This window comes from Malania oleifera, chromosome 10 (assembly GCF_029873635.1).
Source record: "Malania oleifera isolate guangnan ecotype guangnan chromosome 10, ASM2987363v1, whole genome shotgun sequence".
Taxonomy (NCBI): domain Eukaryota; kingdom Viridiplantae; phylum Streptophyta; class Magnoliopsida; order Santalales; family Ximeniaceae; genus Malania; species Malania oleifera.
The window spans coordinates 72,550,495-72,578,020 of record NC_080426.1 but is presented as its reverse complement, the minus strand read 5'-3'; the positions used below and the strand labels follow the sequence as shown (position 1 = coordinate 72,578,020).

The following is a 27,526-nucleotide window of genomic DNA, read 5'->3' as shown; positions in this document are numbered from 1 at the left end:
CTCAACGCTAAACAAGTTTATGTCCCCTCATCAATAAGAAAAGAGATTTAATAATTTGAGTATTTCGTTTAAATTTAAGAATCTAAAAGATATGAACAAGAGATCATATATATAGAATTCTTTTTCTGTATTGCAATTCAAAATGCTGCTTTGAAATTTCAAATAAATATGAAGAGTAAAGTTTTAATGCTAAAGAATATATTTATAGGGACTTGTAATTCTGTAAATAATGCATGTAAACAAGGCCAATCCAAATTCTAATGCTTACCAATTGAACCTCATTCAAATGGTAGTAGGTTATGTTATATGCCGCCAAAAACAATCCCACCCCAAAAAAAAAATGTATATGAAATCAAGGATGGGAAAAAAAAATAAAAGAACAAATCGATAACTATAACAATGGCCATGTAAGTACACTTTTTTTTCTTTCTTCATTTTTTTTTAATCAAATTAACCAAGCTTGAATATGGACAAATGGAAATGGGCTTGACAGGTTGTTGGAAGACCACCAGTGGATAACTTTTCCGTAGCACAGAGCTATTGGTCTCCTTACCCCAACCAGATCATGGTGATACTCCAAGAGTGCCTTTACTGCCAGTAATGCTCGATTCCCACCTTCCACTTTTCCATCTGCTGCTGAAGAATCTCATCTGCCTCTTCTGTTGTCTACACCATCCGACATTTCCCCAGAGGAGTCAGTCAGCGAGGGAGCTGAGGTGTGGTAGGACCACTGTCCTTACAACCGATTTTGCGCCTATGGAGAAAATCTCACTGTGCAAATAGTCACAGCGTGCATGGTCTCCCGGATTACTCAGCTGCAATAACCAGCTGGAAGTTACTCCTTATGCAGCCTATAAAAAGGCTACATCCAGCCCTTTCCAAAACACAACCAGAGAAACATTTCTCTTCTCTTTCTTACATACTTATTCTCTCCTTCATCCAGTAGTAGTCTCTAGTAGATATCTTGTTATTGTTATTTTTTTCTATCTTAACCTTGTGTGTTTTGTTTTTTTTTTTGTTTTTGTTTTTTTCCCCCCCCTTTCCTCTACATTGGGTAACCATATACTATAGCTCCTAAAGCTCTAGAGTTTGTGAGTGCACACAAACCAAAGCCTAGCTCCCCGTGCGCATTGTGACTATTTGCACCGAGAGATACAAATGTGCTTTCATCTACATAGGGGATGGCAAGAAAGGGCTGATAAACCAAAGCAGCTTTGGCTGTTAGGGAACGAGGTATGAAAAATACGACACGCAGGTTCACTAGAACTAAGACAGACACATATCATCAAATGCGTACAAGACACAGACTATATGCCCTATCAAAGGAAAGTCTATCAGGTCCCCTTTGGTCACCTCTTTAGTTGGTCTTCGCTGCGTCTTCCATTGATCGAATATATTTGCTTCCTTCGATCTAGGCGCTCATATTTTAGCTATGGATTTAGATATTAGGATTTTTCTTTTAGTTTCGAAAGTTTGGTTATTCTAGAAGTTTTATTTAATTTAGGTTATTTTCAATATTTTAGTTTTTTAGGGACCCACAAGTGCAGCCAATCTAGAAGTCATCTCAGGCCTCAATTTAATAGGAGCAAGGCCACACTTACTTGAATTAATCTGAAGACCCGAAGTCTAAATCATTGACTTGCAAAAGAGTGAGAATATAGAAGGAGCTCCTATCATCTAACAAGAAAAGAATCGTATCATGAGCAAACTGCAAATGAGACATGATCACACCATCTCTACCCACATAAGATAGGAGTATTGCAAATTATTTTGGAGAGATGAAGTGTATTCATGAGGAGCTTAATGCCTTGCATCCTATAATTGCCAACGTTTGTAAGATGCAGAAGCAGAGGGAGCAGATGATAGTTTTACCGCCTATACTGCTACTGTCACACCTTTTCAAATTCATTGTCGCTTGGGTCATCCTTCATTGGAAAAGTTAAAAAGTATTTTCCTAGTTTGAGTTCTTTGTCTAGTCTCGATTGTGAGTCTTGTTAGTTGGGAAAGCACCATCATGTTTCTCTCGTTTTCCGAGTCAATAAATGGGCTGCAAGCCCTTTTATGTTAGTTCATTTAGATGTTTGGGGCCCTAGTAGGGTCGTGTCCAAGTTGAATTTTTGGTACTTTGTAACCTTTGTGGATAATTATTCTATAATGACTTCGTTATATTTAATAAAAGATCATTCTGAGTTATTTCATGCATTTTGTGCCTTTTGTTCTGAAGTAAAAACTCAATTTGGTTTGCCAGTTCGAATACTTTGAAGTGATAATGCTAAAGAGTTTTTCAGTGCACAATTCACTACTTATATGACTCATTTTGGCATTATTCATCAATTGTCTTTTGCTCACACTCAACAAAATAGGGTTGTAGAGCGGAAAAATAGACATCTTCTTGAAATCACTTGCACCTTACTTCATCAAATGCATGTGCCTGAAGTGTTTTGAAGTGATTCTGTACTTACTGCTTGTTATTTGATCAACAAAATGCTTCTTAGTGGCAAAATTCCCTACGCCATTCTCCTTTCTAATTTATTTTTATTTTCTCTTCCTCCTCGCATATTTGGGTGTGTCCTTTATTCATTAACTAGCTCCTGGGATGGATAAGTTGGATCCTCGTGCCATAAAATGTGTCATCCTGGGTACTTATATAAGGAATATCGTTGTTATAGTCTTGCGCTGCATCACTTCTTTATTTTTGTTGATGTTACCTTTTTTGAATCTTCGCCTTACTACACCCAGTCGCTAAGCGCTTCTGAGCTTAATGAACTTCTTCCTTTGCCTAATCTTCTAGATTATACGTTGCTGTCCTTGCCCAACCAACCTTTTGAATCTTTATGTAGTTCGAGTCCTTCTCATTGTCTTGATCATCCTAATTTGTAGGTGTATTCATGACGATGGCTCCAAGGAGGAGAGCCCCCTTTAGTTTCTACTACGATGCCTTTGGTTTCCTCGTCCAATGATCATACTTCCCATGATGTTGATCCTCTTATTGCTATTTGGAAAGGTAAACGCACATGCACTCGGCGCTCCATTTCCAACTGTTTCTTACTACTCCTTTTCACCCTCCTATTATTGTTTTGTTACTGCTTTATCATCTACTATCCTTCCTAAATCTGTTTCGGAAACCTTAGCCCATTCTGGGTGGAGGGATGCTACGGTTGAAGAGATGAACACTTTACATGACAATGGTACTTGAGACTTGATACCTCTTCCTCTTGACAAGTCTGTGGTTGATTGTCGCTGAGTTTACATTGTGAAAGCCAACCTTGATGGTTTTGTGGCTCGTCTAAAGGCCTGTCTTGTTGCTAAGGATATACTCAAGTGTATGGTCTTGATTATTTTGAAACTTTTTCTCCAGTTGCCAAACTTACATCAGTACGTCTGTTCATCTCCTTGGTTACTACTTGTCACTAGCCTCTGCATCAGTTAGATGTGAAAAATGCCTTCTTGCATGGTGACCTTGAGGAGGAGGTTTATAGGGAACAATCACCTAGGTTTGTTGCTTAGGGGGAATCAGGTGTTGACTTCATACACTTGCTCTGTATGCTACGTTTGCTACCCTTCTCTTTTTGATTGATGTCAAAAGGGGGAGAGATTTGAGTGCAAAATTGAGTATGCAATGAGTATGCAAAACTGAACATGATATACGCATAATATTGATATTAATCTTGAAATCTGATATGATATGAGATTGATATACTATTTGAGCATGACAATGAAATTGATCTTAATTGAACTGATTATGATATATTTTACGTAGTGAAATTGATCTTAATTGAACTGATTATAATATACTTTACAAACATTGTTATGATTATGCTTATTGTAAGGGGGAGCCTTATCAAGGCTTACTTCATTTTGCTCCTTGTTTGTCATCATAAAAAAGGGGGAGATTGTTGGCCTAACATAACTTAGAATCTGATTTTGATGATAACAAATCAAAGGAACTTAACATGTTTGGTTAAGATAAGTTTCAGGGCTTAAAAGTTTTCATAAAAGATCAAGCTCAAGTGTTTAAAGAAGATTAAATGACGATTATGCTTAAAGACATGGCTCATGATGAAGCAAAAGTCAATTGAAGAAAGAGCTCAAGATAGTCACAAAGAATGGAAGCCAGTGCATGAAGACTTAGCACGAAGAACGTTATAGCTCATAAAGAGTCTCATGTAAGTACTTCACAATTTCAATATAAATGTTTGAAGCTCTTAAGAACTATTATTGACTTAGAGACCCGTTTTTGAAAACCATGGAAAATATATTTCAAAAGTCTCATTTCAATATTCCAAGTTTAAAAGCTAGAGAGTTTTTGGAATCAAATTTGTTAATTTCATAAAAGTTGTAAGCTCAAGTGACTGACCTTGATTGATCAACCGATTGACCCTTTTATGTGCTTTTTAAGAAAGCAAACATAAGTGAGTTAGGCGACTGGCCATCAGGCATAGGTGACTGACCCCATTTTGACTTTCAAAATACGCTGTAATTTAAAGGCACAGGCTACTAACCCTTTGTGATTTCAAATTTAAAATGAGGGAATGTTTCCAAAATTGATTGCTTGGCCTCCAAACTTTGAGAAAACTTGGGAAAAACTCCAAGTAACTTAGGGAATACGAAAATTTATTTTTTAAACTCTATAAATACAAGTTAATTTCAAGAATTACATACCAACAACAATCAACATTCAAGCATATACTTACACATTCAAAGCTTTATTGTTCAAAAACCTTTTTCTGAAGCTTTTGCTGTTTTATTGCTAATCAATAGTCACGATTTCTGATCTTTCTACTGAGCTTTTTCAATTCAAATGAGAATCACGGTGATATTATTCTGAGCTTCATTCTTTATATTGATTATTGATTGAAGTATTGATATTCAACTGTACTAATCTGCTCTTGTTGAGAGTTCTACTTGTACACAAGATTGTTTCTTGTTTCTCTTGTTATTATTTGACAATTCAGGATTGTTGGATTGTTGCCTAACGAGAAGGGGTATTCTTGTTAGAGAGGGATCTCCACCTGATACAGAGAGGTTGTAACTTAGCCTGGAAATAAGTTGGAAAGGAAAATCCTCACAGCAGTGCTTGGGGCAAGGACATAGGCTGCTGGCCGAACCTTGTAAAAAAAATTCAGTTCTTAGCTTTTCTTCCCTACTCTCTTTACTTTACAACAAGTATACAAATTGCGTGTATGTTTAAATTGATTGCTGAAAACTGTTTGGCTATTGGAATTGCTGAAACTTTGATAAAAAAAATTGTATTGATTGATTGATTAGATCACACTTGAATCTTGAACTGCTGAATATTGCAGCTCTCTAAAATACTGATTTTGATCAATATAAAAATCAAGAAACTAATTGATTGTGTGATTTAAAAATTCTGAATACTGAGTTTTTGGAAACACAACTGATATCAATCTTATGAAATTTTATCTTTGATATGTTCTGAAAAGAAAATCTGATTTGAATTATTATTTGCTAAAGTAAGTTGAAATCATAATTTTTACATTGGATTGTTGGTTAGTAAATTAAAAAGGGATTGTGTAATTGAAATTAAAATTAAAAAAGGTTATACTTAATTAAGGAGTTTACAAAGAAAATTTTAAAACCCAATTCACTCCCCCTCTTGGGAGTACACCTTACTTCTCATCAGGCTTAGTGTGTCAACTCAAGAAGGCTTTATATGGTTCAAAACAATCTCCCAGAGCATGGTTTGGTCGTTTCAGTGCTATAGTACTCAAGTTTGGTCTTCCATGGTGTGCTGTGAATCATTTCGTGTTTTATCATCATACTTCATCGGGGAGGATCTTTCTTGTTGTTTATGTGGATGATATTGTTATTATAGGTGATGATAATAAAGGTATTCAGAGTCACAAACTTTTTATACAAACTAAGTTTTAGACTAAAGATTTGGGACCGTTGAAATACTTCTTGCTTATCAAAGTATCTAGATCTCATACTGGAACTGTTGTGTCACAAAGAAAGTATGTTTTTGATCTATTGGATGAAACTGGCTTATTGGGATCTAAACCAGTTGATACACCCATGGATCCTAATAGCAAGTTAATGCCAGCTAAGGGTGATTTGCTAAATAATCTTGGACAATATAGTAGATTTGTTGGAAAGTTGAATGATCTCATAGTTACTCGGTTGGATATATCTTTTGCATCAAGTGTTGTGAGTCAATTTATAGATTCTTTGAGGACAAGTCATTGGGACACAATAATTCGCATCTTGAGATATCTCAAAGGTGCACTTGGGAGAGGTATTTTATATCGTGATCGGGGCCACACTTATATCCATGGATATATAGATGCAGATTGGGTTGGATCGCCTTCCAACTAGATATCCACCACTGGGTATTGTATTTTGGTTGGTGGTAATTTGTTTTCTTGGAAGAGTAAGAAGTGCTAAATCAGAATATAATGCTATGGCTCCAATGCTTGTGAACTTGTCTAGTTGAAGAACATGTTGGAAGAATTGGGCTTTTTGCATTCTCAGCCCATGAAGTTGATGTGTGATAATTAAGCTGCTCTTCATATTGCCTCCAACCTGGTTTTTCATGAGCGGATGAAGCACATTGAAGTTGATTGCACTTTGTTTGGGATAAACTTGTGCAAAAGCTCATTACAACCGCTTATGTGAAGTTGGACATGCAGTTTTTTGATTTTTTTACCAAAGCGTTGGGGGGGGGGGGGGGTGGTTCTCGTGTTAAATTCATTTGTAACAAGCTAGGAGCATATGACATTTATGCTCCAGCTTGAGGGGGTGTGTTAAAGGTTATACAAGTCTTTTAGTATTATTGCTATAGAGTGTGTTAGTATGTTAGTGAGAGTTAGTAAGGGTATTGTTGTCATTAGAATGTATTTAATTTGTATTATAAATAGGGAAAGAGACCTATCTTCAACTTAGATCATTCATTTTAATCAAATCTTAACAGTTGTAAAAATGAATAATTAGCCTTATAGAAACTAAAGTGAAAAATGAAAATTGTTTTCCACAACTAAATGTACCCTTAGGTTTTTCTATTACTAAATTCTCACTCTTTCAACAGCTATTAATGGAAATTTCCCTTGGATGCCCATCTGGAAAACAGGAGCTCCTACAAATGTTGGTTTCTTTTGATGGGAGATAACTCTTGGGAAGATTCTTATGATTGAATGATTGACAACCTGCAAAAAGGAGGCCTGCCTCTTGTCAACAGGTGCTACACTGCTGCTTGTGTTTGAATAATGCTGAATCAATCCAGAACATCCTCTTGCACTGCTCCTAGACCAGACATTTTTGGAACCTGACCACTTCTCTAATTAGGCAGTAGTGGGTTGCTGCCAGAACAGTAGAAGGTGAGTTATGGGCGTGGAAAGGAATCCACTAAAGCATTGAAAGGAAGGAGGCTTTGTCCCTCATTCCTCTTGCCATCTTTGAGCTTTTGAAGGAATAGTTACCCCACTTCATGTTGTTAAAGAGTGACAGATTGCTACTGCCACTAGCTGGCAGAGTGGTTTTGTTTTGAATGACATGTAATACTTTTTGACACCCTGCAGTGGGTGATTTTCTTTCATTGTTTGTGCTTTGGTGGGGGCATCCCCTTGATGCCCTTAATGAACTCTGATTAGAAAAAACAACAATGTCAATGGAAGCTTCCACAAAGTCAAGTTTTGAATAGACTTCCATATCAGTGGATTCATGGGTTAATTACACTTATTGAAACATCTTTTCAATGCCTTTTTTTTTGTTGAGTAAGAAACATGGCAAACCTTTGCATTTGTGTTTATTTGTAAATCTTCCCCTAAAGAGCCAGGTTGCCTTAGTATTATATTTGTGAACAGCATGTCTTGTTAGTTGACTTTATAAGATGATACTTCTATGGGAAATTTAGTGCTAATGTGTTCTCTGTTACTTAGGCCAAAGATGTGTTCTTAAAATGGACCACCATTGTGTATGGGTTGTTAATTGTGTGGGCGCACGTAACTACAAGTTCTTCCTACTTTTTCTGGTAATTTTCTATCCTTCTTTCCCATTGATCTTATGATTTGAATGCTTTTATAGTTTAGCAATGGTTTAATTGCACTCATGCACAGAAATTGGGGTGTTATTGGTCGCATGTCTGTGGGATTCTATTGTTCAGTGGTAGGTTCTTATATTTAGTCAGTGTTTTATGATTATTGAAATTCAATGCCTAAGAACTGGAGTGCCATATAACAGAATTTCTTCCACACTACAGTTCTTTTATGTTGTAAATCCGAGATGAGAAGTCAGAATTTAAGTGGAATTTTTATGCAAGTATATCATAAGATTACTAAGAAAATTTTCTAGCTGGTAATTTAGCTGGAGATCTTTGGCTTGCTACTTCTAAATTTATCTAAACTGCACATGATAATCCACTGAAATCTTGCTTATTCTTGTTTTTGTTCTTGCTTATAAAAAAAACTCGGTTGTGATTACTTTGTGCTGCTCTCTGTACAACAATTATTTGTGAAGCATACTGGGTGTCCTTAAAACAATGGGTCATGAGCAATTTACTGAAATGCATTTTATGCCTTCCAAGTGCAATGGAAGCACGCTTATCTGTTGCAACTAATGTTGTCTTTTGTCTTTTCTTTACTCCCTCTTTCTCTCTCTGTCTTTTTGTCTAGCTATATACATTTCTGGAGACAACAATGGATACTTTAGTATTGCTGCCGGGTTTCATCAAATTCTTTGGAGGAACCAAGAGTCATTCAATGTCACCTGGCAATCTTGCTGTCACTTTCTTGGCTTTCGGTAAGTTGTCCCGTCTTCATTAAGTATTGTTGTCTTCAAATATTGCTTCTGCAGTCTCATTGTTCTCATGTTTCTTACAGATTTTGTCCCTTGATGCAGTTCTCAATTTGGCATTCTCGTTGAGTCTTCTTTGTTTTATAGTAATGCATGCTTCTCTTCTGTCAAGCAATACCACAACAATAGAGGTAATAAATATAATAGTTGCTCTTTTAGGTTTTTTGGTTTTAATTTAATCACATGTTATTGTAGGCTCACACCATGACTTGTCAATAGTCGTTGTGGACCGTGTATTTATCCATAAAAATGTGTGGATGATATGATTTTGATCATAATTGTCAAATCAGATACAAGTTGTGAATTGAAATTTTAATTTTGAGAATTGAGATTGGAAAAAAAGTTGTAAGATTCAGTGCAAATTCTAAAAATCTGATGTACGATATATGTATATATCTTAAACTAACAGTGAAGTATATTGTTCAAAATTGAATTATTATGTACCCTAGTACACAAATATCTATGGATGAAAAGTATAATATTTATTAGAAAGTTGAAATAGCGGAAGCAACTCACCTTTGAAATGTAATGTTAGAATGCCCTCATATCTAAACACATATAGCTTCAAACTAAACTATTTTTGAGGGGAGTCAAACAATTGGAGTCTAGGGAGTAGCAAACTCAGGAGAAAGTTTGGGAAACTCGAAGTTTGAAAACAATTTAGAAGAGGGGTAACAGTAAAATTTTATTTATTTTGATTCTAAAGGCCCTTGGAAAAGAATTTAAGGCTTTCTACATTTAAAGGCAGTGAATTTTTGGATTTTTAGATGGTCAAAACCATTGGATCTGTTGGATTTGGATTGGGTTTGGATTCTTACTGAATCATAAATTGTAAGATTTAAATCATAATTTGAAAGATTTGAGAATCATAAGATTCAAGGTTGATTCTTGCTTATTTCAATTTGTGGAAGATTTGATGATACGCTAGCGAATTTAACTTAATCGTATTATTTGAATTGAGAATTGTATGATTTTGACAGTTATAGTTTTGATAGCCACTAATGTCAGCAATCATCAAGAGAACTATAAGTCTATGACTATGAAGAAGTTACTTAAAATGCGGTTGGGAAAAGCTTTAGTTTACTCTCTGACAACCTGAAAATGACGTTTCAGGTTTATGAGAAGAAAAGAGCAATCAGGTGGAAGTATGACTTGGGCTGGAAGAGAAATTTTGAGCAGGTGAAGTTCACTGGACCAGCTCTCTCTCTCTCTCTCTCTCTCTCTCTCTCTCTCTATAAAAACACAAGACACACACTAGTAATGGTGTCACGTACTTTGCATTTTCTTACAATTGAATATCTTGTGTAGTATATTTAGAAAATATTTAATATAATATTTAAAATTTTAAAAAATAAGTTGATAATATGTTGTCATAATTAAATTTAGAAGTTGAGATAGGGATGCTCTAAAATTTGTATAGAAAAGTATATTTAATTTTTTAAACTATAAAACACATTGCCATAGGACACTGCTACAATGCAACAAAAATATGAGACGGGCAAATCCTAAAAGTATAGGACACCTCTAAATCAAATCATATAATATAACATTTAATTGTATTATAAATATTTGATTTCTTCCATTGGAAATTTCAATTAGTGTATTATAAATTTTCAAAAAACCCAAAGTTCTCATGTTTATTTTTTTATTATTATGATTTTTTATGAATTAATCAATAAATTTATATTACAATGCATCCTTGTATACGTAAAACATATGAAGTATGGGAGGAGGGTCCAAGATGCACCCGAAAAGTGTCAAAAACGTGTAGACAATAGAAATATATTTATGAAGTTATTGACTTGTTCAACAAGTTCAATAAGCGCAAATGCATGTTGGAAAGTGTCCATAGAGTGTTAGTATTACGGTTACAACATGGACACGATGCCTTTATAGATGTGCTAGTGCCACATGGTTTTAAAAAAATAGAATACTTGTGTTAGATTAAGCTTATGTTTTCCAAAATTTAGAAGAAAAATTTTAGTTCTTATTTTTACAAAATTGTAATATAGTTTCTATTCAAACAAATCTGTGTGTTTATCTTTATATGTGAGGAACATCATAAGCGTTGTTGTTGGCTCTTCTTAGAATGAAATCTTGGCCAGCTGATTCTTCTTTTGAGTAGAAGCATCTGCTTGGGTTTGGACATTTGCCTCAGTGAGGTTGGCACCTGCTTCTCCTTTGTGAGGAGCAACTCCAAAGGTTTGGAGATTTTGTTTAGTCCATCAGTTTCTTTCCTCATTTGTATTTCCTGGTTTTTAACTCAAAATCTCAACAGTCACCCATGATCCTAGCCATGGGATAGCAATTGTCATTATGGAGGAAGAATATGGAAAGATGGCTTGGGAGATTTTCAAAAGATTTGCTACCTTGGGAATTTTAAAGTAAATCAGATCAACAAACGCATAGCGTTTATTAGAGGCTTCCCTAAGCAACACCTTCTAAAGCTTGTGAATGCATGAATGAATGGATGAAGCATGACGAGGTTCCATGTTCTCTGTTTATCATTTTGCATCTAATGAATGAATGAATGAATGGGTCGATGAAGAAGTTAATGAATAGATGAGTTGTATGTACAAGAAGTATATGTAAGCCCTCTTTTCGAGTATATGGTGGCATGACCGGCAGGAACTTTGTCTATGAATGTATGAATTTCTTAACAAATGAATGAGTGAATGAATGGACTTTTCAAGCCAGAAAGAATTCACAGGAAAGGAAGTGCAATACAGGACTAGCAGAAGGCCCCTCTTTTTTATTCCTTCTTTTTCAGCGATAGGTTGCGAACAGCCACAAAGGCTGCACAAACTCTGGATGGTTTACAGACCATCCTAGAAGGTACATCAAACATAGCTCTGAGGTTCTTTGCACGCTTTGTCATATGGAAAAAAAATTTCGAAATGTCTCAGCCAACTGATTTGATCTTAGGATATACAACACTTTGATGCTTGAAAGTGGTTATGCAATGATTTTTTTTTTTTTTTTGGGGATCGGTGGTTTGGGGTATGTTTTAACTGGTGTCTGGACTTTAGAGAGTTTTGTGTTTATTTTTTGTTGGTCCATTTTAGTCAGACAAACAGGTGTTAGTTTTACATTAGGGTGTGTACGGATGCAGGTTCAAGCAAAGCAGACTTTCATGAATGGTGATCCAATTGTATCACCTTTTCAGTGCAGTTCTTGAAAATATCAATCTTTGGCTTTGTTAGTTTTACACTACATTCCTCTGATGATATACAAATGCTGGATTTGGATGATTTGTCTAAAATATAGCATTGATTTGTTTAAGAGGTGAAATAGGTATCTGCACAAGATAATTTCCTAAATCTCGGGGGCTGATTTTATCGGAACTATATTCAGGGTGCTGATGTTGTGTTTGAAATGTACAATATAAGATTGCTTTATAACAATGTCCAAGCACATCATGAGTTAAAATGTTTTCACTTTCACCCAAAATGGAGCGCTAAACAGTAGCTGCGATGGAATCATTTGTTTTTGGTCATACACATTCTTATTTTACTGGTTTCATTTTCAAGTGTTTTTTTTTTAATATTTTATTCTCAGTAGGTTTTTGGCACCAGAAAGGCACTGTGGTTTTTCCCTTTGTTCTCGAGAGAAGATTTGGATAATATAGCTGCGCTTCAAGGTGTAGAATTCCCCACTCGGACAGATGTTGAGGCTTAAAGTGGGGCGAATTTATCCCTCCTGCAGCTGGAGCAACTACCAGTTTCTTCTTGGATCAAAATATGTAGTGGTATATTTTAATGCACACTGCAATTATGTTTTCAACCTCGGTCTGTAAAGAATGATTCTATGTTGAATTTGGTTATATATGTATATAATATTTGTTGGCATGAAATTGTCTTTCGTGTATGGGAGAAGAAAATTATCTTGCCCTGATAAAATTTTCAGGTGCAAATCAAATGATTGTAATTTCATAACCAGTCATATGTACTTGTATGTACCATTATTGAAATCTAATAGCATTGTTCATTTCCTTGGATATATGGTCTGATTTTTCTATTGAATATGCATATGGGCATTGTGAAATTTCTGCAGAATCGGTGAACATATTTTAACGAAATGTTTGGCACGATGAAAAAGCTATGCATAGCAAAAAGGGGAAAAAAAATAATAATATTTAGGTCCTTCAATTCGGTGTATAATTATATTGTATATATAAAAATGGGAGTGTCGATAACTTCCATCATATCATTGAAGCATCTTACACTCGAGTACATTGGGACTTACCTTGCTGTGGTAGTTAAGACAGGATCGTTGAATACAATATTATATATTATGTGACCCCTCTCTCTCTCTCTCTCTCTCTCACACACACACACACACACACACATTTTAATTTATTTTTCGTTTGCATTATTGTAAATGTAAGCCCAAATATCATATTTTTCGGAGAAGGTTCCCTAAAGGAAAGGCATATGACCATGTGCATTCACATGGGTGCACGCTATTTTTTGAAAAATTTTATAAACCCTATTGTCTAATAAAAATACAAAGAGTCATCTTATGATGTATTATGATCATTAAACCCTCATTTGATTATAAGTCAAGCGTATTTTTATGCACAAAAATATCCTTTAATATCCTTAAATCATGATGATGATGATGATGATGATATATGTGTGTGTATATATATATATTGAAAAAACATTTCGAAGGCCATACATTACAATTTTGCATAAATTATTCTTCTTAATTGTTCAAACACTAATTGTTTAAACAATGGAGGCTATCTTTATTTATAAACATGGAATTGAGCTCATGCAAATGTAAAAATGATGAACAAAGTTTATGACATGCAATTTTATATACATTTAATAATTAGTAAGTACTCAACTAATTGGTTTTGATCCAAGAATTTTTCAGGGTGTTCCATGGTAAATCTTTTTCTTTAATAGAAAAATCAATTGGAATCAATCCAAACGATGTCTTTGGGGGACAAGATTTCAAGAAATTTGTTCAAATCAAAGGGTTGCTTCCAATATTTAATTAATTTACTTTAAACTAATATAGGCAACTCCAAAAGTTTCCAGATTGGGAGAAGAGAAATGGAAGAATGCTTCGATTGGAAGATTCATAGTGAAAGCTCCTACTCACTCATATATAATGCAATTGTGGCGAGAAGGTAGGAGCAGTGGATATTTCCTTCGAATGACTCCTACATTTTTCAAATTGGGAAGACGAAAAATCTTGGATTCTTGAAAATAGTTATTGGTTCATTGGTTACAATCCCTTATCTCTCTCCCATGAGTCGTCTTAAACTATAGATCAATGTTTACAATTGGTTACAATCCGATATCTCTCTAATGACATTGAGCTAATGACCCCAAAAGTGGAATATAAGGTGGTTGATTTGAAATGCGACAATTTCTAAATTTGGGCAAAGTGATTCGGATGAAAAAGGAAAAACGAAAAAAAATCGAAACCAGTGTTAAGACTCTTCTAATTTCTCTAGTATCCTCAAGGATTTGAAGGAGGAATTTGAAAGGCCTAATTTGGAAGAAAATAATAATGAGGATGCGAACTCAGTTTGTAATAATAGGCAGGTTAAGATTCTACAGGCAGGAATGAGGCTGGTGCTGTTATGGCCTCGACATCCAAACAAAACACCCTCCTCATTATGATCTACGAGGGAAGGAAATTGTGGAGACATTGTTTTCCGGCCGATGAGCATCTAAACTAGGTAATAGTGGCCGTGGGGTACCCTCAAAAGGTGGTAGGGTATCTCTTTTTAACCAACATATTTCATGACTATTTTTATAAAATTAAATTAAAAAATTATTTATTGATTTCCTCACTCGCCTATATATATATTTTTTTAATTTTTAAAACAAATTCATTTTTTTTTTAATTTTAAAAATGTTACAAGTAAAGGAAGAACTTTTTAAAAGTTTGAGTTCGGATATTTATGAATAGGGAAGTTAATCCATTAATTTCCAAAAATAGGGAATTAATTGGCTAAGCATCCTATTAACACTCTTTCTAAGAATGATTATAGTAATTTTTTGTGTGTTTGCGCGTGTCTCCCTTCGAAAATAACTTACTGAAATTAATTTTTAAAAATTTGTACAAACATGGAGGGCAAGAATCAGTCGACCACCCTTTAGGGACTGATTGACTGCACATGTTCTCGTGTTAGGCCAGTCAGCTAGTACATAGTGGGTAGTCGTTCGTCTGCAACAAATTACAAAATTCATTTTAATTTTTCAATAGTGTTAAGTGATCTTAAACTTACGAAATGGTAGTTCACATTATCTATGTAGAGGCATGATCTTCATGAAAATCCTATTATTTGGTTACTTTTCTCTTTTTTAAAAAAAAAAAAAATTAATTATTCAAGCATGCACAAAAGACATAAAATAAAAGATTATAATGATTATTATTTTTTTTTTGGATTTTGTTTAGTTTGGGTGGACCCATATATGAATACAAGTAGCCTACATACCGTTAGAGAGATCAAGCCACTATAGTTCTCAAAAAATATTGTCAAAGTGATTTTTAAAACATTATTTAAGTTTCTAATGAAGAAACCTTAGATTTGTTTTTTTGAAAAAAATTATTATTTTTGAAGAAGAGAAAACTTTGATTTTTTTAAGAAATATTCTTTAAAATGCTACAACTAAAAATCTTTTTTAAGCTATCTGAAAGTCGCATCATGGATAGTATCTTTAGAAATAATTTTTCTAAAAAGGGAATATTTAGTTTATTGAGAAAAAATCTATTAAACATGCAAAAACTACTAAACTTGAAACCATTGATTTTTTAGAAACAGATTATTTTAAATTTGTTCAAAAGCCACTTTATGAACCTTGAGAACCTTCTTTCTAAAAAGATGGTTTTTTTTTTTTTGATCATTTTTTGAAGAAGAGATACCATAAAACTGATTAAAACATTAATTCAGAAGACTTGGCCAATATTAAAAAAAGTCACACAATTTTGGAAATACCACAAAATTTAAAAAAAGCAGTCTAGAAAAAAGCCAAAATTAGACTTTAGATTGACAGATCGACTGCACCTTAATGGTCGGTCAATTGCACCTTAATGGCTAGTTGATTGCACCTTCGATTTTGATCGACCTCTTGAATATACATTTCAAATTACAGAAAATTCTCATGCAACTTTCATGCAACCAATACATCACTTTACTCTTAGATGACACGTAAAAACAAAATACTGACATGCACATGTAAAAAACATGCTAAAAGATTCATGCACTTACCTTTTTGAAGCATGATTCGTTTTAGAAAACAATATCAAAGAAATTTTCATTTGAAACATGGCAACTTTATTTCATCCTATTTCACAATCCAACATACCAAAACAGAAAATTAATATCTTAAATTATAGACAATACTATACTTGCAATAAAATGCATTTCATATGAAATAGAACATACTTGGTGTTAGATTACCACTTTACCTAAAAACTTAAGCTGTTAGGTTGTGGGCCAGCAATGTATATTAAGTTTTAACATTCCCCCGCACGTGTAGAGACAAATAAATGATAAATAATACCACTGAATAAAAGTGGATGACAGGAGTAGAACCCAAGACCTCCTGGTAACTAGAATTTTGATACCATGTTAGATTACCACTTTACCTAAAAGTTTAAACTGTTAGGTTGTGGGCTAACAATGTATATCAAGCTTTTACACTTGGAAATTTAGAAAAGATTGTATAGGGGACTGACTTGAAGTGTTAGCCATGAAAAGGCTGTGGGAAAACACAAACTCTCACAAGGTAATAGTGAAAAGTGGAATGAAAATAAGAGAAAAGGTATTGAATATGGAATTTCGCAAAGAAACAAATGGCATGAACCAAAGAATAAAGTGTGTGAATTCCCAGTTTTTCAAAACATTTTTTCTCTCTTTTCCTCACTGCATGTGTGCCCCAAAAGGAGCCATAAAGGATCTCTATATAAACGGAGGGAAAATTTTTGAATTTTGAATTCAAAATTCAAAAAATCAACCATCAAAACTAGCTTGTGTGCGATAGGGTAGTTACCACTATTTTGGTTTGTTGGCCTTACAAGGCTTAGCATCTTATTTTGATGCTAACAAACAAGTAAAACTTAACATATTTGGTTAAGTGATGTTATTTCAGGATTCAATGATGAATGCAAGGTTAAAGAATTCATGAAAACTTATATTTCAAAGAAGGATGATCAATATTAAAGCATGAATTCAAAAATGGATTTAAAGATAAAGCTTGAAGATCATGAGAGAATGAGGATTAAAGAGAACTTGATGAAAGCTTAAAGAAAGATGAAGTAAGCATAAAAACCTCAAGGAATTCAAGAATTGAAAATTTGAAAGAGTTTATAGGAAATTTCATGTAAATACTTCAAAGAATTCCAATATGGATGCATGAAGCTCTTAGGTAAATTTATTAGACCTAGAAACCTTTGAACATACTTTGAAAATATTTATAAGGTCAAAAATTGTTTCAAAAATGTTAAAATTTTTTTTTGGAATGAAAAGCACCAAAAAGAGGATTTTTCAAATGCTGTCAATTTTTCTACATCCGCATTGAGGTGCATTTTTCTCTATCCAAAACTATTTATTTTAAAAGGTGTTCAACATGAAAGTTGTAGGATGTTTACATAACTTTCATTTTACACCAATATCATCAAATTTTGAGTTATATAGAAAAACTTATGACTAAGATACTAAAGGGTACGCGAAGCTGATAGCAGTGTTATGTTCCGCCAATAGACTGCCTGAACCATGACAGGTGCCTGGGTAGTCAAGCTAGGCGATTGGCTGTATCCTAGCAGGCAACTGCCACCCTACTGCTCCTAATGCCCCTTTAAAAATAACATGGCAGATGATTTCCAGATCGTGGCAGGCGACTGCCACTCGAATAGAATTTTAAAAAACTCAATGGAAACATTTTTTAAATGGTTTGCTTAGGGCTCAAACTTTGCAAAAACTTGGGGAATACTCCAAGTCACTTAGGGATCAAGTTACATACCTTTTCAAGTCTATAAATAAGCCTCAAAGATCATTGAATCAATGCACCAAAAATTCAATTCAACAATAAATCAAAATCTCTCTCAATTGCTTTCAAATTCTTAAGGCTCTCTCTTGCTCTTAACTTGCACGAATTCAACTAAGTTTTTGATGATCTTCTTCTACCATAATTATGCTACAAATTCTAAATCTTTCAATCATTAAAAGAATTAATCGGTGATATACTTCATTGAACTTCAAGTTAATTTCCATATTGTTATTTACTTTGAAGTATATTATTGTCCTGAATTGTTGTACTAATCAACTCTTTTAGGAGCAAATTCTTTGTACACAAATATTTGATTTGTATCTTGTAGATTGACGATTCCAAGGATTGTTTGGATCGTTGGCTAAACAAGGGGATATTACTTAGAGAGGCGGGCTCTAACCTAGTTAAGGAGTGACCGGACGAGGGGATATCGTTTGGAGAAGGCGGGCTCTAGCCTTAACTAAGGAGTGTTGTAAAGGCATTGTTCCGCCCGTTAAAGGAACATGTTTAGTGAATCCTTTGGTGGTTTGCCAAAGACGAGGACGTAGGCTTTGTATAAGCCGAACCTCATAAAAATCCCTATCTCACTCTTTTTTTCCCTTACCCTTTATTTTTAGCATATTTAAATTGCGTGGATGGTTTAATTGATAAACATATATACTACGTAATATAGAAATCAAGTAAACTTGAAGTCTAATTTTGATTTGGGTTGCGGAAACCGAAAGGGAGTACGTTGGTTATACCATATCTTGCGGAAACCATACGAGAATACCTACTTGGTTAACAGCCCAAGGATAAATTAACTGATAGTTTAGTTGAGTTCTGAATATTGAGAAGAGTGTAGATATTGTGTTGATTGGATGTTATATTGCACATCATATTGAAGAAGCAAATCCATCAATACAGGACTTTATATCAGTAAGTACAAAATTTCATATATACAGGGCTTATATAAACCAAAAAGCCATTTTAAGGTTTTATATTACTAAAGTGTTGTATGTGTTAATTTTGGTTTGGTTGTTTGTTTTCAAATTGAGGTTGGTTGATTGGATGATTGATTACTTGGATGGTTGAATGATTGTGTTATTGTGAATTGAATTGAGAAATAAGCTTTTGTTGAAAGTTTGAAAATCAATAAAAAATTAAGAATTCCTAAAAAGATTCAAAAGAAATTTTTATAATCCAATTCACCCCACCTCTTGGGACTACACCTTGCTTTTCATGGTTGTTGTTGGATACTTGTCAATAGTTAAGGACATGTGGCAACACTCATGAACCATCCAATCAAAGTTAAATAACACAAATTGTGATGCCTTGGTTTTTTTTTTTTTTATAATAAATATGTAAGTATATTATAATTCTATACCTTTGTTACCATAATAATATTAACCAAGTCAACTTGAACCCACGGTGGGGTATCAGGGATCCACCTGTCAATATTCACATTCTAACAGTGCAGCAAAAAACATGATACACCTAACTTTACATACAATACCAGAGTACTAAAGTCTTCAAAAATATACATACAAACCCCCAAAATTCATCAGAAATCCTAAGGATTATACAACATATCTCCATTCCCAAAAATAAATACACATACCTTGAACTATAGGGACTACATCTCCTTTATCTCGGAGCTCACTCTGCCTGGCTGCCTGAATTTCCTAAAATGTTTAAGATCTTTGGGGTGAGACACCCCTCAGTAAGTGGGAATAAATTATTATTAGTGTGTGACAAATGAGTTTTAGAGTATCATATCATGTTTATATAAATATCAATTTAACCGAGAATTCATAGTAATTATACTCATATCTATATACATACATACATACATACATACATATATATATATATATATATATTCTCGAAAATGTGATCATGCTCAGTAAATATATCTATGTACAAAATAGCATATTTGCCAAGTACAATCATATGAGTGTATCGCATCTGTAATAAGGAATCCATTTATATCACCGTCTTGTAATAACCCCACATGACCGGGTTGTGTGGCTCAAAGGCGGGACTCAACCCTGGTTGGCCTACCATGTTAAGTCAAAATATCTTGTTTGTAGTACAATTGGCCCACCACAGCCTGGTCTGGAACCAGGGACAACCAACATCTCTCTGAAGTCTCAATCGACTTCCAATACCAACACGCTCCTTGAGCTGTGCGGTTCCACTAACTTAATCACTAGCAACAATACTATGCTCTAATATCATTAACCAACCGCATTCTCATTTCCACCATTCAATATACATAATAATATATTTCCAAAAACTTTCATATCTCATAAACATGTTCAAGCTCATGAGTATTCACGTGTATGTAACACATCTCGTCAACTCATGGCTGTTCATCATATTTGTTAGCATAAAACCATCGCGTTTTTATCTATCATATATTATCATATCTCATAAAAACATGTCTGTATAAATCTTGTTTCATCATATCTGTATAAAACATATCTATATATACTCATATCATCATATCTGTATATATATAACATATCATCATTTCTGTATAAATCATATCTCAATATAAATCACATTTCATCATATAATATTTTCACATATTTATTTTTCAATAATCAAAACCATTCCTTATGCCACATAGATTTTTAGTAATATTTCATAACATAATACTTGTCTGGAAAAACATATGATAATTCAAAGCCAAAATTTTCATATGCCTAATAAGTCAGAAAATTACATATAATATATATATATATATATATATATATATATATTCATATCCTACTTTAAATTAATCAATTAATTTCTAAAAAGTCCCAACGTAATTTATTCCCCTTACCCGATTTCTGGAGAAATGCCCGAACAAATCCTAAAGCAGTGCTTGCAGCGTTCGCACAAATCCTTGTATTCACATACCTTAGTTTAATTAGCTCAACCTTGGAATAATTACTATCCTAACATCCCTAGGCTTACACGCACCTGTTAACCGATTAAATTCTAAAGAAATGCGGGTATGATCCACTTCCCATATTTAAATTTTATTTCTAACATATTTAAAAACACCAATATGATCAAATCCCCGTAGTTTAGTCTAATTCCAAAATATTCCCAGAAATCTAATTTAATCAAATCCCTTCAATTTAACTTAATCCCAAAACATTCCCAAAAATATGATTTAATCAAATACTGCAATTTATTAATTAAATATTAAAATTTAATCAATTAAATTTTTTAAAACAACAGACATAATTTGTACTCCTCACCTTAACCTTGGATCCCCAAATCAAAAATCTTTTTTGATTAAAAGGATGAGGACCGAAGTTCGGACTCCATGGTGGTGTTCGTTTTTCAATTCAGCTTATGGGTGGGGAAAAATCTTAGAGAGAGAATTACGAGAGAGAGAGAGAGAGAGAGAGAGAGAGAGAGTGAGGAGAGAGAAATTGAATTATTTGAGAGGGGAGAGAGAGTCTACAGATGAGGGGGGTGTTTAGAATTCTCAGGATACTTCCTTAAGAAAGTATCCTTATGTTAACCCTTATATATATATATATATATATATTATAATAATAATATTATATTAATGAAGGAATGAATGAATTATATTATATTAATTATTAATTAATTAATTAATTTTAATTTTAATTTTTTTAGAATTACTACATTCTCATCTCCTTATAAAAATTTCGTCATTGAAATTTGCTAACTTTCATTTATCTTAACTTCCTCTAGGAATCACTGGAATGTTTATCCGACTCTAGAAAGAGTCGGCGGCCACCCACATAGCGGCTCTATCCCAAATTTATTAATAATCCTCACTTGTGGTGGAGGAATACTGTGGTTACAATAGAAAGATTATTATGAAGCCTCGAGGAAATCCAAAAGGGTGAATGAACTTGTCCCCCTCGTAAAAAAAAAAAAAAAGAGAGAAAAAAAAAAAAAAAAAACAAAAAACAAAAAACAAAAAAGAGCATAAGATGTAGTAAAAAAGGGGAGGCACAAAAGAAAAAGGAAAAGAATAAAAGGCATGTTTCGTAGGTGGTCCTTAATCAAATAGTACCTTTGACGCAATTGATGATTTTTGGTCTTATTAAATCCTTTTCTTCTTTAACCTATGCCCCCAGCCTAGATTACAGTCCAAATGAAAGTTCTGACCAGATTGGTACATATTGTTATCTCAAATGAATTATTAAACTTAAAGTGAGAGTTTGAACTACGTTATGACCTGATCCTAGTAAGGTATGTAGGCAGCTTGTTCAAATAACAAGTTCAGTCAATATCTTGCACTACTTGGGGTAGGAAATCTTGTATAGAGAAGAGATTTTGAGCTTTTGTTTCCTTTTTATTTTAAACAACCATATTCTTAGCCACACATTTTATACCGTGTTTAAAAGACCACCTTGAGATCGAAACACTAATAAGACACTTACCACACTTCAGGAATAAAGGGTTAAAATGGGTTTGCAAGACCAAGATTAAGAAGAGCCTCATTTAAGGAGGGCATCAGATTTATAGCAGCATAATACAGAAAAAAGGGGTACTATGGGTAGACAAAATCTGCAAGCTTGGGTCGTCAAAGGGAAAATCTAAAGGTGGGTGTCGATTGACTAGTTTACTAAGTTAACATCGAAGCTACATGACCTCAAAATACTTGTAACGATCTGCCCATTTTACCATAATTTTTTTTTATAACATTTAATATAATAATCCTAATATCCTATTCAACTGATTACACATAATCAACTTGGACCCATGGATACTAGGGATATACTTGAAATACATCTCTAATACCTATGCAGTGGAAAACATAAAATGATATACATATCAAATCATCCAACCAACACAAAACCAGAGTTTTACTAAAACTGTTAATTACATATACACATCCCAAAATGATCAGAAAGTGCCCTAGGGTCACAACCCAAAAATCCATCAGACCCTAGCATAATGACTTATCCTTCTGACAGGGTAGAACAATCGACCTTTAACGCTGCGGAGCTCTATCCGCTCTTCTATCTAGGGATCTTGAAATGTTTATATGGCTGGGGTGAGACACCTCTCAGTAAGGGAAATAAACTAATATCAGTGTGTGGCAAAATGAGTATTTTCGTGTTATACATATGACAATACATAGATCACATTGGCCAACCTGTTTGTTTCGTAAGTTAATAAAGCATAATTTATCATAACATGAAATAACATACTGAGTTTCTATACATGAAATCATCATATAGAGTTGTACATGAAATAATACCATGGATGGATAGCTAACTGATGTCATGTCTTACCCCCACATGACTAGGTTGTGTAGGTCGAAGGTGGGACGTAGCAATGGCTGGCTGACCATGCTATATCAACATAAGTATGTAAGTATGATGGGTCTACCCCTCTTAGTTCGGATTCCAGAGGGATGCCTGCATTACCATAAAACCACATCGACTGCCGATCTCCCACTGCCTGTTACGACATGTCGTAGCACTAACATATACATGATAAATATCATATAGCTATGGTACCATGCTTCGTGAGAGCCTAAACCAAGCCATTCTGGTTCTGATAACATATAGTAAATCTCAAATAACGATACACAATTGTTTCATAATAATATCTATTATGATAGTATTTTCATGCAATTTCACATATCATAACATATAAACCATGGCCCTTGCACTGGCATTTTGTATCTTATAAATCACGGCCCTTACGTCGGCATAGTAAAACATGAAAACCACGGCCCTTACGCCAGCATAGCATATCATATAAAAATCACGACCCTTACGCCGACATGTCATATCATGTAAAATCGTGACCCTTACGCCGACATATATTTTAACATACATAGTTTAAAATCCCTGTGTAATTTTTAATATCTTTCTTAAGACAATATTAACATGCTTATACCGAAACATAATATCCTGTTAGTACATAAAATCATAGAATTTCATACCTATGCCACACAAAAGTGATTATTGTTCTATTCAAAAAATATGCACAAAATCATATTCCCTGTTGAATTGTATTAAAATCATTTTCCTATTAATAGTAGTATTTCCAAACTCAGTCTACAACATACATAATTTCCTTAAAATAAAAGCTGATATTGATAAATAATTTCATGGAAATACTGACTTAATTTATCCCCTTACCTAACTTATGGAAAAGCCCACAAATTACTCCAAAATTATACTCGTGTGTTCCCCAACTCAACACCCTAAAATTGCATTTCCCCTAACAAAACTTCAGTATTAACCCATCTAATACCTTTCCTTAATCCAGAAATACCAAATACCCTAATAAATATTAAAATAATTAACTTACCCAAATTTTGGGATGGTGCCCAAGTTAGCCTAACCAACGAATCACTCTAATAGATTTGTAAAGAATCTTCCCAGGAGTAATGTGACGGCTTCGGATCGTTAATCTGGCAAAAGACGGAGCTGAAATTAAAGAGAGAAAGAGAGGGAGTCATAGGAAAGAGGGAGAGAGAGAGAGAGAGAGAGAGAGAGAGAGAGAGAGAGAGAGAGAGAGAGAGAGAGAGAGAGAGAAAGGGTTTCTATAAAAATCTTTTACAGAAAAATGAGTTCTTAAGCTTATATAGAAAACTTGTCCACGTGGCCTTGTCAACGAGTCACATCTCCTTGTCAATGAGTCAATGAAGGGCGTCCATCGATGAACACCTTCTCCTCGTCGAGGAGACGCATGTCCCCGTCGACGAGCACTTCTTCACTCATCGACGAGACCTTGCTAAAATCCCTTAAGAAAATTTTCCTTTTCTTTCCTTATTTTATTATTTAATTACTATAATTCTTTAGGTCTCTACATTCCCCCCTCCTAATAAAAAATTTTGTTCTCGAAATTTACTATCTATGTTGACACCATATTTTAAAGAAAAATGGGCTACTTATTTATTACTTACCCTCACTTGTGGCGGAGGAATACCGTGGTTACATTTAAGGTTGCGGGAGATTACAATACACAAACTAAAATTCTCCCAAAACCAAAATACTACCTATTCTATAACTTAAAATACTACTCATACATAACTCTGTTTACTTTTCATAAAATTAAATCATACCATATTTACTTTACCCACATACCTAGTGTTGATCTAGATTGAATAAATGCGAGTATTTCTGTCATATCTGCTTCTCGAGCTCCCATGAGGCCTCCTCTATTGCATGATTTTTTCACAAAACTTTTACTAGAGGAATCTTCTTACGGTGCAATTCGTGTTCTTTCCTATCCAGAATCTGCACTGGTACCTCCTCATACGCCAGAGTATCCCTGAGCTCTATCTTACCATAACTGATCATATGAGAGGGGTCTAGGACGTATTTCCTCAGCATGAAAACATGAAATACGTCATACATTTTGAACAAAGTTAGTGGTAAAGCTAACCAATAGACAATTGATCCCACTCTTTCAAGTATCTCAAAAGGGCCAGTGAACCTAGGACTCAAGTTACCCTTCCTCCCAAACCTCACAAATCCCTTCAATGGTGCTATCTTCAAAAACACGTGATCTCCCATATCAAATTCCAGTTTCCTGTGGCAAGTATCAGCGTAACTCTTCTGCCGACTCTAAGTTGCACTGATCTTGTTTCCGATGAGCCAAACTTTATCATATGCCTGCTACATTAGCTCTGGCCCCACCACTCACCTCTTACCTGTCTCATCCCACTAAAGAGGAGAACGACACCTCCTACCATAAAGCGCCTCATAAGGTGCATTGTCTATGATGGCCTAATAACTGTTATTGTATGTAAATTCCACTAGCGAAAAATACGGAGTCCAACTACCTTCAAAATCTAGCACGAACACCCGCAAAAAATCTTCTAATCTCTGAATTACCTTCTCAGTCTGGCTATCCGTTTGAGGATGAAATGCTGTGCTGAAAGATAATTGAGACCCCATAGCATCTTGAAAGCTCTGCCAAAATCGTGACGTGAAACATGGGTATCGGTCTGATACTATAGGCACTGGCACACCATGTGATTGTACTATCACTTGAATATATAATTTCTTCAATCTGTCCATGGAGTAGTTGATTTTAATAGGAATGAAATGAGTAGTCTTCATCAATCTATCAACATTCACCCAAATAGCATTCTGACCATGCGGTGCTAGTGGCAAACCCATCACAAAGTCCATAGATACATGTCCCACTTCCACTATGGGTTGTAAAGCGGCTGCAACTAGCCCGCCGGTCTCTAGTGCTCAGCCTTTACTTGATGACCTGTTAGACACTACTGTACGAACTCGGCAATTACCCTCTTCATGCTCCTCCATTAGTAAGTCTCTCACAGATCTCTATAAATTTAGTACTACTTGGATGAACTGTGTACAAAGACCTTCGAGCCTCCTCTAAGATCATCCTCCTGATATCCATATCTGTGGGCACACACAACCTAGAATGGAACCTCAAAGCCCCATCATCAGAAATACTGAATTCATCTCCATATCCGTCCTGCACTCTAGCTATCAGCTCTGCTAATTCTGCGTCATCTCTTTGAGCCATCTTAATCCTTTCTTGTAGAGTAGGCTGCACTACTAGGCTAGCAATAAATGCCTGAGGATCACTCTCTACCAACTCTACATCGAGTCTCTCCAGATCCATTTGAATCAGATGTTGAACCTCCACAGTTGCCAGTGCTGATCCTACTGATTTCCTACTCAGAGCATCAGTTACCATATTTGCTTTCCCTAGGTGGTAACTAATAGTGCAGTCATAATCTTGAATAAGTTCCAACTACCTCCTCTGTCTCATATTCAACTTCTTTTGGGTGAAGAAATACTTCAAACTTTTATGATTGAAGAATATTTCACATCTCTCACCATATAAGTAATGCCTCTAAATCTTTAACGCGTGTACCACTGTAGCAAATTCTAGATCGTGGGTAGGGTAGCTCTTGTCATACTCTTTTAACTTTCGAGAGGCATAAGCTAAAACCCCACCATGCTGCATCAATACACAACCAAGTGCTTTCAAAGATGCGTCACTGTAAATGACATAACCATCACCCTCTGATGGAATGATCAACATTGGTGTAGTGACAAGCCTCTATTTCAATTCCTGGAAGCTTTGTTCGCAATCCTCATTCCATTCAAACCTAACATTCTCTCTGGTCAAATGCATGAGAGGTCCAGATAAATCTAAAAATCCCTCTACAAATTGACGGTAATAACTTGCCAATCCCAAGAAACTCCTAATTTCATGAACATTCTTCGGCCTAACCTAATTCAACACTACCTCAATCTTTTTAGGATTCACTAAAATACCCTCCCTTGAAATAAGATGCCCCAGAAACGACACTTTCTCTAGCCAAAATTCACACTTACTAAACTTAGCATACAACTTTTTTTCCTTGAGCATTTGAAGTACCAGCTGTAGGTGCATCTCACGCTCCTCAAAACTCTTTGAGTAAACCAATATGTAATCAATGAAAACTACAATGAATTGATCTAAATACTGGTGAAAAACTCTATTCATTAAGTCCATGAACATAGTAGGAGCATTCGTTAGACCAAATGGCATAACAAGAAATTCATAATGCCCATACCTGATTCTGAACGCTGTTTTTGAGATGTCTTTTGCTTTTACTTTCACGTGATGGTAGCTTGATCAGAGGTCAATCTTAGAATAGACTTGCGTTCCTTGAAGCTGGTCAAATAAATTGTCTATCTGGGGTAGAGGATACCTTTTCTTGATTGTCACCTTATTAATTTCCTTGTAAT

The 27,526-nt window shown here is 34.6% G+C and overlaps 1 protein-coding gene across 3 annotated transcripts in view; it reads left to right on the top strand.

Annotated features, from left to right (window-relative positions):
- LOC131165774 (probable protein S-acyltransferase 12) overlaps positions 1-12,805 on the top strand; it is a 42,091-nt gene extending 29,286 nt beyond the window's left edge. The window contains exons 3-7 of one of the 3 annotated variants that reach the window (XM_058123823.1): positions 7,896-7,987; positions 8,628-8,754; positions 8,854-8,939; positions 9,922-9,987; positions 12,370-12,805. In XM_058123823.1, coding sequence (XP_057979806.1) covers positions 7,896-7,987; positions 8,628-8,754; positions 8,854-8,939; positions 9,922-9,987; positions 12,370-12,486 — 488 coding nt within the window. In that variant the 3' untranslated portion in view covers positions 12,487-12,805. Of the gene's footprint in view, positions 1-7,895; positions 7,988-8,627; positions 8,755-8,853; positions 8,940-9,921; positions 10,297-12,366 lie in introns of those variants that run through there. The other 2 variants (XM_058123824.1, XM_058123821.1) reach the window with 2 other exon arrangements.
- Positions 12,806-27,526: the final 14,721 nt, after the last annotated feature.